The 11,127-nt window shown below is 40.0% G+C and overlaps 1 protein-coding gene across 25 annotated transcripts in view; it reads left to right on the top strand.

The window, feature by feature from the left end:
- The window catches only part of Phf21a (PHD finger protein 21A), a 188,905-nt gene that overhangs the window by 165,334 nt on the left and 12,444 nt on the right, over positions 1–11,127 (top strand). For 21 of the 25 annotated variants that reach the window (XM_048788674.1, XM_048788673.1, XM_048788671.1 and 18 more), the window contains 5 exons: positions 1,545–1,643; positions 5,737–5,788; positions 6,553–6,632; positions 7,085–7,145; positions 9,657–9,820. In XM_048788674.1, the coding sequence (XP_048644631.1) occupies positions 1,545–1,643; positions 5,737–5,788; positions 6,553–6,632; positions 7,085–7,145; positions 9,657–9,820 (456 nt within the window). Of the gene's footprint in view, positions 1–1,544; positions 1,644–5,736; positions 5,789–6,552; positions 6,633–7,084; positions 7,146–9,562; positions 9,586–9,656; positions 9,821–11,127 lie in introns of all 25 variants that reach the window. The other 4 variants (XM_048788680.1, XM_048788682.1, XM_048788683.1 and 1 more) reach the window with 1 other exon arrangement.

Genomic DNA, 11,127 nt, shown 5'->3' with positions numbered 1-11,127 from the left:
GTTTTTTTTTTTTTTTTTTTTTTTTTTTTTTTGTGTGTGTGTGTGTGGCCTAAAATGTGGCCCATTTTGGAAAAGACTCCATGTGTAGCTGAGAAGAATGTGTATTCAGCTTTGTTGGATGAAATATTTTGTAGATGTCTCTTAAATCCATTTGATTTATATTTTTCAGGTCCAAAGAGTCTTCCTGAGTTTATGTCTGGATGACCTCACCAATGGTGAGGGAGAAATCATCCAGTTTTATTATAATGGGATGTCTCTGAGGCTTTAATTCAAGTAGTATCTCTTAATTATGAGGCATAAATATTTATTATCATCATATTTTCTTGTTGGATTATTCCCTTTATCAGTGTGAAATGATTTTGTCTCTTCTGATTAATTTTGCTTTGAAGTCTGCTTCGTCAGATATGAGAGCAGCTACTCCTGCTTGTTTTCAGGCTCCATTCACATGGTATATCAATTTCCACCCTTTCACTTTCAGCCTGTAGCTGTCTTTGCCTGTAAGATGAATCTCTAGCAAGATGGGTCTTGTTTTTAAATCTGTTCTGCCAGTCTATCTTTTAATTGGAGAGTTGACACCATTTGCACTCAGTGTTATTATAGAAAGATGTTTATTATGATTTTTGAAAACTTTTGATGTTGTTTTTGTAGGATTGAAGTCTTTGTCTCCTGCCAATCAATAATGAGATAATTTGATCCTAATTTAATTACTCGTAGTTACATACAAAAAGACCATTTTTTGCGGTTTTTTTCAATTTTGAAAAACTAAATTAGGTTTTTATTTACAGTTTTATATCTACTATTCTAAAATAATTTGAGTATTTACAGAACTCATAAAATTAATTATCCATTAGGTTGTGGGAAGAATAGTAATACAGTCTCAGTCTGCCAGTAGGTTACTACCATTTGTGTTTAAAGATAGTCATGCAACTGGTGTTTCTGATGTTTAAGTGGATGTCTCTAGAGGGAGTTGGGAGTATTCTGGACTTCAGCCCTTGCAAGGTGGCCCTTTAGCAATTTCCTCTCTCCCCTAATGGATAATATAGGCAGGTTTTAAATATCCCAAGTAAAGGTAGTTCTTCAATCTCTCAGATTATGATTGGAATTATTCTGAAGAAGAGCATTTATGCAGATTGTTTCTGACCCTCAGCTCTTGAGCATGCTGTGGTCTAGAGCTTGACCCATATATAATGACAGTGGACTTGCTTCTGGGAAGCTACCTCCACATCCTATAGTACATTGACATCAGAGCAGCACTTCATTTCATACATGGGAATTTTACTTTGGATATTTCTTTTTGTATAATTTAAATTACTTTATTTATAGATTCTTATTTATTCTAGTTGTACAGTCTGATTAATCTTCAGCTGGGTCTTTACATTTTACCCCCAGTGAAATCTATGCTGTGAACTCCTCTACTAATATGTTCTAGATTTGAGCATGTTCTTTTCTTCAGCTGCCTTTAACAGTTAAATTACTATTTTTATTTCATTCTTTTAATTTAAAAAAAATGAATTCTGAATTTACATTGAATTTTTCTCTCCTAGACAGTTAAATCCCACACAGAAACAGATGAAAAACAAACAGAGAGCCGTACCATCACCCCACCTGCTGCACCCAAACCAAAACGGGAAGAGAACCCTCAGGTAGGTCCATCTTTTTGAAGTGTGGCTCAGCCTCTGATGTGTAGTTCATTCCCACATGAGGCGGGAGGGATACCTGCTTTCTGAATCACTCAGCGATCTTTCTCTTATATTTTCTTTTATCCAACAATATTATTTCCGAGTCTGGTTGGTGAGGGAAATGTGTTGAAATTATCCAATATTATTGTGCTGGGTCTATCTGAGGCTTTAATTTGAGTAGTCTCTTTTTTTGTATTTAGTTGCACCCACATTTAGGGCATAAACATTCATTCATATTGTATCAGAAAGAATTAAATAACATTTGGGGCATATTTGAGTATGGCCCTAAGGATCTATGCACTGGCACTTAAGTATTTTGCTATTTCAAAGGAAAAGTTTTGAAATGGTGATATTCAAATACACGTTACAGCTGTACTGTTATATTCCAAATTATTATTGTATTCTGTTTGTCTCAGGCATTTATAAATGTCCAGTTCACTCAGCTTATGTCTGTTTACATTATCGATTACAGTTGTTAAATGTGCGTTTTGTATTACTTTTTATTGCATTAAAACCCCAAATCCTAAATGAATTGGTAGTGTAAAAATAGTTCATTGAAGCATAAAAGAAAAGATGAAATATCTATATAAACTTAGGAGAGAATTACAAATATAAATATCAAATAAGACCCCGATACAAATACAGAATGTGAATTTGTGTGTCCTCAGACAAGAGAATATCTTACTTTAATGCTTTTGTATAATCAACTATAAAAGAAAAATGCAGACAGGTAATATGATGAATCTCTGTTAGATTTTATTAGACTTGTAATCCATCTCCCTCTTATCCTCCATGCATTTTTCATAATGTAACTATGTCAAATAGTGGCATGAAGCCATCAAAACTTGATGTCTCTCTCTCTCTCTCACACACACACACACACATATCAATGATTTATTGAACTAGCCCAGGTTTTTCTAAAATAAGCACCAAATGTAATTCTTTATGATATGATATGAATGAATTTTTAATTTCATCTTTGAAGAAAGGAACAAGGTTGGGTGTAGCTCAGTGATAGAGTAATTGCCTAGTTTGCATGAAGTCCTAGGTTTGATCCCCAGTACTGAAAAGGAAAAAGAAAGAAAGAGAGGACCAAAATTTAAGCCACAGAAAAGTACTAGTTACACAAATTGCTGAGAAATTTATAAAATCATCCACAAAATTAGTGACAAGGGGCTATGGATATCGCTCAGTTGGTACAGTGTTTGCCTCGCATGAGTAAGGCCCTGGGTTCAATCCCCAGCACCACAGGAAGAAAAAAAAATCAATGACAGGTTTTTGTGCTTGGTGGAGGAAAAATAAACTGTTGGCAGAATTTCCTTACCAAAAAAAAAAAACTAAAGAATATCTCAGGTCAGTGGCACATAGTGTGAGCAATCAGATGCCATCTGTATAGTAGCAGATATTTCACTTAGTTGGACAGAATCACTGCCATAAAGAAAGTAGATGAGCTCTTGATATACATACTATATAATATATATGTGGGTATGTGGTTACATGTGTGGGTGTGTATTTGGCAAAAGTTCTTGAAATCTTTTTGTTCTATCACTGAAACACTATTCCACAAGACAGGAGATTGTTTTCATTTAATAATTATTTTGTGAACTTGACCTAGACTGGCAAAGAGGAGCTGGATGTGAGTAGCCCAAGATTAAAAAGATGCATCTGAATGTCAATCAAAACACTGGTTTAATAAACCAGTGTTTATTAAAACACAAAGAATGTTGGTGGACAGCCTTCTAATCTTTTTTGTTTTTATGTGATACAGGGGATCAAAGCCAGGGCCTCGTATATGGTAGGCAACTGCCCTATCACCTGGCTACATCCCCATCCCTTATTATTTTTTGAGACAGGATCTCATTAAGTTGGCATGGCTGGCCTCAAACTCGTGATCCTCCTGCCTCAGTCTCCTAAGTAGCAGGGATTACAGATTGTGTATTACCACCCAACTGAGACAGCCTTTTTTTTTTTTTTTTTTTTTTGTGCCAGGGATTGAACCCAGGCTGCTTTGCCATTGAGCCTCATCCCCCAGCCCTTTTTATTTTTTATTTTGAGACAGGGTCTCAAAGTTGCTTAGGGCCTCACTAAGTAGCTGAGGCTGGCTTCGAAACTGAAGTCCTCCTGCCTCAGTCTCCCAAGCTGCTGGGATTACAGGTGTGCACCACCATACCTGGCCTCAACTGACAGCCCTCTAATCTTGATTTTATTTTAAAGAAATAGTAGAAATTAGGAATGTGGTTATTGGCAACCACAAAATGAATGCCATTTCAATGTGCAGCATAGGAAATGGGCTGTGAGTTTAGGACTACTGCTCCTTTCCAGCTGTGGAGGGAATAGGTGTCCACCAAAGATTTTGAAGTGGGAAGTAAAATTAGAACATTTTTTTCAGGACTCTAAAGATACCTGTAAACACATTCCTCTGTTCTCAAGGAATGCATCTTGAATAGTTTGAACCTCTCACTTCAGACAAAGTATCATAATATTTAAAGCTGAGAAAAAGAGGTCAAGATATTTAAAGACCAAACCATCGTATTAATAATTCTATAGGAGGGGCTGAGGTTGTGACTCAGTGGTAGAGCACTTGCCTAGCATGTGTAAGGCACTGAGTTCGGTCCTCAATATCACATTAAAATAAATAAATAAAGGCATTGTGTCCATCTGCAACTTAAAAAAAAAAAACTCTATAGGAGCTTGTCTGCTAACAATTAATGATGTTCTTTTTTCATCAGAGAAAAAAATTGATGATGTATTATTTGATATATTCAGAAAACACATGTAGTGGTTTTTAAAGTCATACTTTTCAGACCACAAACAACCAAAGAGAAGAATAAAAATCAATCTATTGGAGCTGGAGCTGTATCTCAGTGGCAGAGCACTTGCCTAACACATTGAGGCCCTGGGTTTAATCCTTAGCACCATATAAAAATAAATAAATAAGGGGCTGTGGCTGTGGCTCAGTGATAGAACACTCACCTAGCATGTGTGAGGCCCTGGGTTTGATTATCAGCACCACATAAAAATAAATAAATAAAGATATTTAAAAAAACAAATAAAATAAAGGTATACTGTTTATCTATAACTACATTTTTTTTAAATAAATCTGTTGCTTTCTATAGCTTGAAGTGTCTTAACATTCCGTTTTTGTGGCTCCTGATTCCTCTGAACCCAGCCTCCATCAAGCAACCAGCCCACTGGCCTTTCCCTCGTCTCTAACTAGGAACCTGCAGTCAGATTAGTAGTCTAATCATCCTTGTTTCTGTTGGAGCCCTAATATAGTGGTCTTCAGAGAGAAATTGCTCCATGATTTTTAGATCTATGTTTGATTTAAAAATTTTAGTATCAGCCAGGTGGCACATGCCTGTGATTCCAGCAGCTCAGGAGGCTGAGACAGGAAGATCATGAGTTCAGCGCCAGTCTCAGCAACTTAGTAGGCCTAAGCAACTTGGCAACCCTGTCTCAAAATAAAATATATTTTAAAAAGGGCTGGAGATGTGGCTTAGTGGTTAAGTGCCCCTGGGTTTAGTCCCAGAGTACCAGGACATCAAAATAAGTAAATGAATAAATAAATAACAGTATAAAGCAGAAACTGCTGTAATTCTTGAAAATCATTTTAGCTTTGTGGTAGCATTGTCTAATTAGTGGCAGTAAAAAATGTTAAAAACCCCAACTAATCCTGACAAGTGAAGTACTTGAAATTTGGAGCCTGTTTCATGGAATACTCTTTAAATTCTTTGTGTGTTTTTGAATATAAAATTCTCTTCCTTTTAAGAATATTTTTCTGACAAAAACTTGGATTACTCAAGATGCAGATTTGTGACACTGAGCAAGTGGAAGATGTAGACCCCTCTCCTTCCTTTTTGGCCTGTTAGACCAGAATGCCTCTAGAGTGGCTCCAGTGCTTCCCGGAGTGGCAGATGTTTGCTCTTGGTTCCTCTGAACCCAGCCTCCATCAAGCAACCAGCCCACTGGGCTTTCCCTGGTGTCTAACTAGGAACCAGCAGTTGGCTTTGTGAGAACCCAGACTGAAGTATATTCTTCTTTTGTTTCTCTGGCACAGAAACTTGCCTTCATGGTGTCTCTAGGGTTGGTAACACATGACCATCTAGAAGGTAAGAGAAAAGATATTCTTGGCACTGCCTTCTTTCTGGCCCACAGCTTTGTCCCTGAAAGTGGTGTTTGAATTCCTAGGATAGAAAATTAGAACACAAGTAGAGTATGATTCAACCATATGGACTTCATTTCCTTTAGAGAAAACATTGCCTCCCCTCCATCTAATGTTTAGGGCCTCCCCTTCCTAGCGTCATCCACACTGTGGTCCTGGGAAACCTCCCCAAGCTGCCTAAATTAGGTGACTTCTGATCAGTGTGGGGGATGCACTTTCATTTTGACAGTAAAGTAGCAAGTGTTCTTCTAACAAGTCCTTGTCTGTATTTTCCAATTACTTTGTGTTATCAGAATCTTAAAGCCTTACAAAGCTATGCCTGTCTTGGTTATTTGATTCAAGAATGATTGATTAAAGAATGGTGAATTTTGGTTTCTCAGTATAAGTTTATGGAAAAAGCTCATCCAGACCTATGTGCACAGCAGTCTAAAAATAAATCAGGACAGTTTATTTGTTAAGTGTGGTATACTGTGGGCTCCCAGTCCCAGAGCCATGCTGTGGGACAGTGCAGTCTTGCTTTCTGAGAGAGGAGAGCAGGTGATCCTACATGTTTGCTTCTAATAGTGGGCTTGCCTCTGTGGGGGCTCTAGTGAAATGGAGACTCGCCCCATTCTTGATTTGTTACAGGAAAAACCAATAGATAAACAACCAAGTTCAGTTTTTTAGATTTCCCATACCTGTCTTCTAATCCAAGCCTTTTCTTTTCCCAAGAAATCCAAAGCAAGAGGCAAGAGCGAAAAAGAAGAACAACAGCAAATCCAGTATACAGTGGAGCAGTCTTTGAACCAGAGGTACTCCTGCCCTGCTTTGGCCTTTTCCTTAAAGTTCCAGTTTTATTTGGGACTTGTTCAGCACCTCCCATCTGAAAACCTGCTTAAGAGCAAGCAGCACCTTGTACTTGGCCAGCTCAGTGAAATGATGGTTTTACTCTGGCTCATCACATTATTTCATTTTTATTATTCACTGCTTACCCCTTAGGGGTTCCCCCCCCCACCTAATTTTGAGCAAATACAAACCTGCCTGAAAATTTTAATTTGTCCTTTCTTTACCACAACTATCATCTGAAACAGAAGCCGAACTCTGGCATATTTTCTGAGGACCAAGTTCTCATAATAAAACCCATTACACTGAGATTTTGGGGATGATTGGTGCTAACTAGTTAGCGTGTGACAGGCATGTATGCATGTCTTCAGTAATAACCAGGCTGCTCAGCCAGTCACCTTTCCTTCTTCAATTCCCAAAGCGTAAGAAGAGTGCAGTCACATACCTAAACAGCACAATGCATCCTGGGACCCGGAAGAGAGGTGAGTGCATTTTTCAGTCTCCACCTTGCTGTTGCTTTTGCTTTCTGTGTTGTGTTTCTTTTCCCTCCCTTCTCCCTCCTAGAACCTGACCCCTCTGTCCCTTGAAAATAGTTTGTTGTGGTTCTCTGAGAACAGGAGGAACAGAGAATGAGATTTCTTTTCAGAATTGTATGTGCGGAATCAAAAGCTGACTTTTCTGGGTCTGGCAAAGCTGACTCAGGTGAATGGCTTAATGCAGCATTTCTGCCCCAAGCCTACAGGCTGCCCAGGAATAGCAGTGAACAGAACACCATGTGAAAGGGAGCGTTGAGCATCATTAAGAAGAGCAGAGCCCTACTGTTGCCAAGGTGTTCTTCATAGTGAGTGTCTCAGTCACCCTGCTTCCAGTAAGGCTAGAACGTGAACTACAGACTTTCCAGGAAGGAGAGAACATAGAATCTTTAAAAAGAGGTATCTCCACTTAAAGAAGAAAAAGCCATTATCAAAACAGACTTCCTAAAGCAGAAACTCCTGAGGAGCTCTGTTCCCACCTTTCAGACCCCCATGAGCGTTCTACCTTAGTCATAGGGCAGAAAAATAGCAGCGGCAATAGCTCTTACTGTGCAGGTCTAAATAGGTCTTAATAGCTCACGTCTGAGCTCATAAACAAGGTACTGAAATTGTTCTTTGATGTCAGTAATACATCCCAAGGTCCCTTTCTCCACATGGTAATGTACCCCTGAATTATAGTTCCAGGCTAGAAAGGTTGCAGAGAGAGTGGCCTAGCATACTAATTTTTGCGTGTGCACACACTGACACACAGCTCTAGGAAGCTGAGGAGGTCATCTCGACCCTTTTTCTGCCTTAAGAAGGACTACAACTATAGCGTTACTTCCTCCTCCTCCAGAAGAGAGATACTGACCCTTAGTGACCCATTCCAATATTTTATCAGTCCTGTCCTTCAAGTTACTAAAATATTTAGGTGGGAAATCCTAAGTCGCTGCACTTTAGATTGATTCCTGGCCACAGTAACCAATGCTAGTAAGTTATTTTTTGTTGTTTTGTGTTCAACTATTTTTTTAGTGACCTCTGACACAGTTCTCAGAAAGAACTCCCCTCCCCTGCCAGAGGTCACAGTTAATTGGTCTGCTGGTGGGCAGTATCTGCTTAGAGTATAGGAATTAAATGAGCCAGAAAGACCTTGGCACCTCTTGCCAAGGTCAGAGGATAAAAGCCTATATTCACAATACATAGGATGTGCCTTCCATGGGTAAACAAAGAACATGCGTCTTCACTTCCTCTCCTAAGTACCCTAGAAAAGACAGACTGGCAGATCTGTGTCTGGACTGTGGACATTGCCAGTTTAGCACAGGGAATATTGGTATAATGTCTGACAGAATCGTGACTCTTTGCACAATGCTAGTATAATCTGTAACTGGGGGTAAAGTCATGATTCCACATGCACTGTTCACCAGTGCTGATAAGCAGTTCTGGGCCTCTCTGGCTGGTTTTTGTTTTTTGGGTTTTTCCCTCTTTGGTGTGCTGGGCTTATGATCACTCACAGCTTAGAAGCTATGGTCCTGGCTCTTAGAAGACCAAGGGCCCTGACTTTGATATGTGGTAAGATGAGAGTGGCTTCAGTAGACTTCCTGCACCCCTAGTGCTCCTTCATAGATGCCTTGTAGTATAAGGTTTAATTCAAAGTGCTCTGCCTCAAATCAGTTCTTTAAGAGTGCTGGTGATGGTCTTTTATGGGACTTTAGAACAGCCCCATTTCTTAGATGTGTAGATCACCAGAATGTTTGTGACATAACCAAGGAGATAGTCTCAATCTGTTGGGGAGAGATCCATGAATGCCTAAATTCACCGTTAAGCCCAAAGCCTCTTGTTACTTGTAGGTTCCAGATGCTCCCAGAACCTCTCTCTGAATAGTTCTAACAGCAAGGGGTGAAAATACAACTATTTTCGAATTTTGTCTCCTTGCTTTGTCTTTCCTTCTCCACCTTCACCAGCAGTAAAACAACCAAAATGTAGACAGGAAAGAAATAGAAAAGTAAAAATGCTAAATAAGTCTGTTTGTGGGAACTTTAGAACCATTACTATTATTGTAAGAACGATAATTGCAGAGAAACCTTAAAGAACAATATGCAAAAAGCATGCAAAATAAAACCCCATTCCTTGCCTTGGCTCCCATTGGACATCTTGGTTTCTGCACTAGAGATCTCAAACAGTGAGTCTAGGAATGTCACCATATTCTGCCCAGGATGAGGTCTTCTTCCATAAGCCAGCACCTCCTGTTACTCTCCCAGGCCCTCTTTTCCTTCCCTTTGGGGTTCTTGTAGTTGTTTCTAATGACGTTTAAGTCTTTGCTTCTCTTCCTTCCTTTGGGACTGTTGTATTAACCTTCTGTCGCTACCTCACTTCCTTTTCCATGCTAGCCAATGAGGAACACTGGCCAAAGGTATGTAAGATCGTTTTCCCCTTCTCTTTCCCTCCCTGTTTCCCCTTTTGTTCCCTTCTCTTGGTATATAGGTCGTCCTCCAAAATACAATGCAGTGCTGGGGTTTGGAGCCCTTACCCCAACATCCCCCCCATCCAGTCATCCTGACTCCCCTGAAAGTGAAAAGACAGAGACCACATTCACTTTCCCTGCACCTGTGCAGCCTGTGTCCCTGCCCAGCCCCACCTCCACAGACGTAAGTAACTTGGGGAATCGCACTCTCTTTTTGAGAGCTCACATGGGAAAACCATTGTCCTGTGTTGTCTCCTTGCCACTTGCAGCTTCTTGACTACCCCTGGAACAGCAGAACACCCTGCAGGATACCCTGCATGTCATATCAGGCACCTTGCTTCTGGGGTCCCAGGCTTTCCGTGTCCTTGAGATTCAGGTTAACATAGCATGCGGGGACTCAGGGTTTTCAGAGTCTGGATTTGATCTGCTCAGAAAAGGGCAGGGTGGAAGAATCAGTTCATCTAGTTAAGAACTAGACAGGTTTCTATCAGTGTGTTCAGGGTAGGGAACATGAATAAAACATGTCCCCCTAGCAGCCCTTGTTTCCTGCTTTGAGCACAATTCCACAAGTGGAGAGTTATCCAGAAACAGATTCCTGAAAAAGTGTCGGACACTTAGTGGCTCTTTACCAAGAACTTCTGGAGCATGAACTAGCATTCTGACGTTTTAAATGAGCATTTATAAAGCAGTGAATTCACTCAACAGATACTTAACTGTCCAGCAAACACTGTTCTTGAGGCTGGGGACACAGTAAGGAGCAAACCCATCTACCTCGTCAAGGAGTTCATGTGCCAAGGAAAGAAGTAGATGGCAAGAAGACAAATACATGATCTGTCAGGTAGAAATAGGTGTGCCAGGAAAAATGGAACAGATGGAGGTATTGGTGTAATGGCAGGAAGTTACTGTCTTACAAAGAGTAGTGAGCAAAGCCTCTCTGACAGGATGTGAAGAAGGGATCCATGGGAGAACTGGGGAAGGCCATTCCATGCCCAGCAAGCAACAGTGCAAAATCCCTGAGGAGGTCTGTGAGTGGCATATTGAAAGACTACCATGAAGGACATTAGGAGCAGAGCAAGAGAGCCAGAGCAGCGGGCAGTGAGACCCGTTATCTAAGTAAGATGGGAGCCCATTGGAGGGGCTTAAGTAGAGGCACGATGTAATTTTTCAATTACTATATATATTTTTTAAATATTTTTGGTTGTTGACGGACCTTTATTATTATTATTATTTTATTTATATGTGGTGCTGAGAATCAAACCCAGTGTCTCACACATGGTAGGGAAGTGCTCTACCACTGAGCCCTAGCCCCAGCCCATATATGTGTTTTGATTTTGAAAAATCTTATATCTACAGAAAATCTGCAATAATGGTACAAGGAGCAAAATATATACCATTCACATAGATTCACCACCGATTGTTAACATTTTGCCACATTTGTTTCTCTTTCTCTCTCTCTCTCTCTCTCTCTCTCTCTCTCTCTCTCTCTCTCTC

Source organism: Marmota marmota, unplaced genomic scaffold (assembly GCF_001458135.2).
Source record: "Marmota marmota marmota unplaced genomic scaffold, marMar, whole genome shotgun sequence".
NCBI classification, from domain to species: Eukaryota; Metazoa; Chordata; class Mammalia; order Rodentia; family Sciuridae; genus Marmota; species Marmota marmota.
This window is presented reverse-complemented; position numbering and strand designations above follow the sequence as displayed.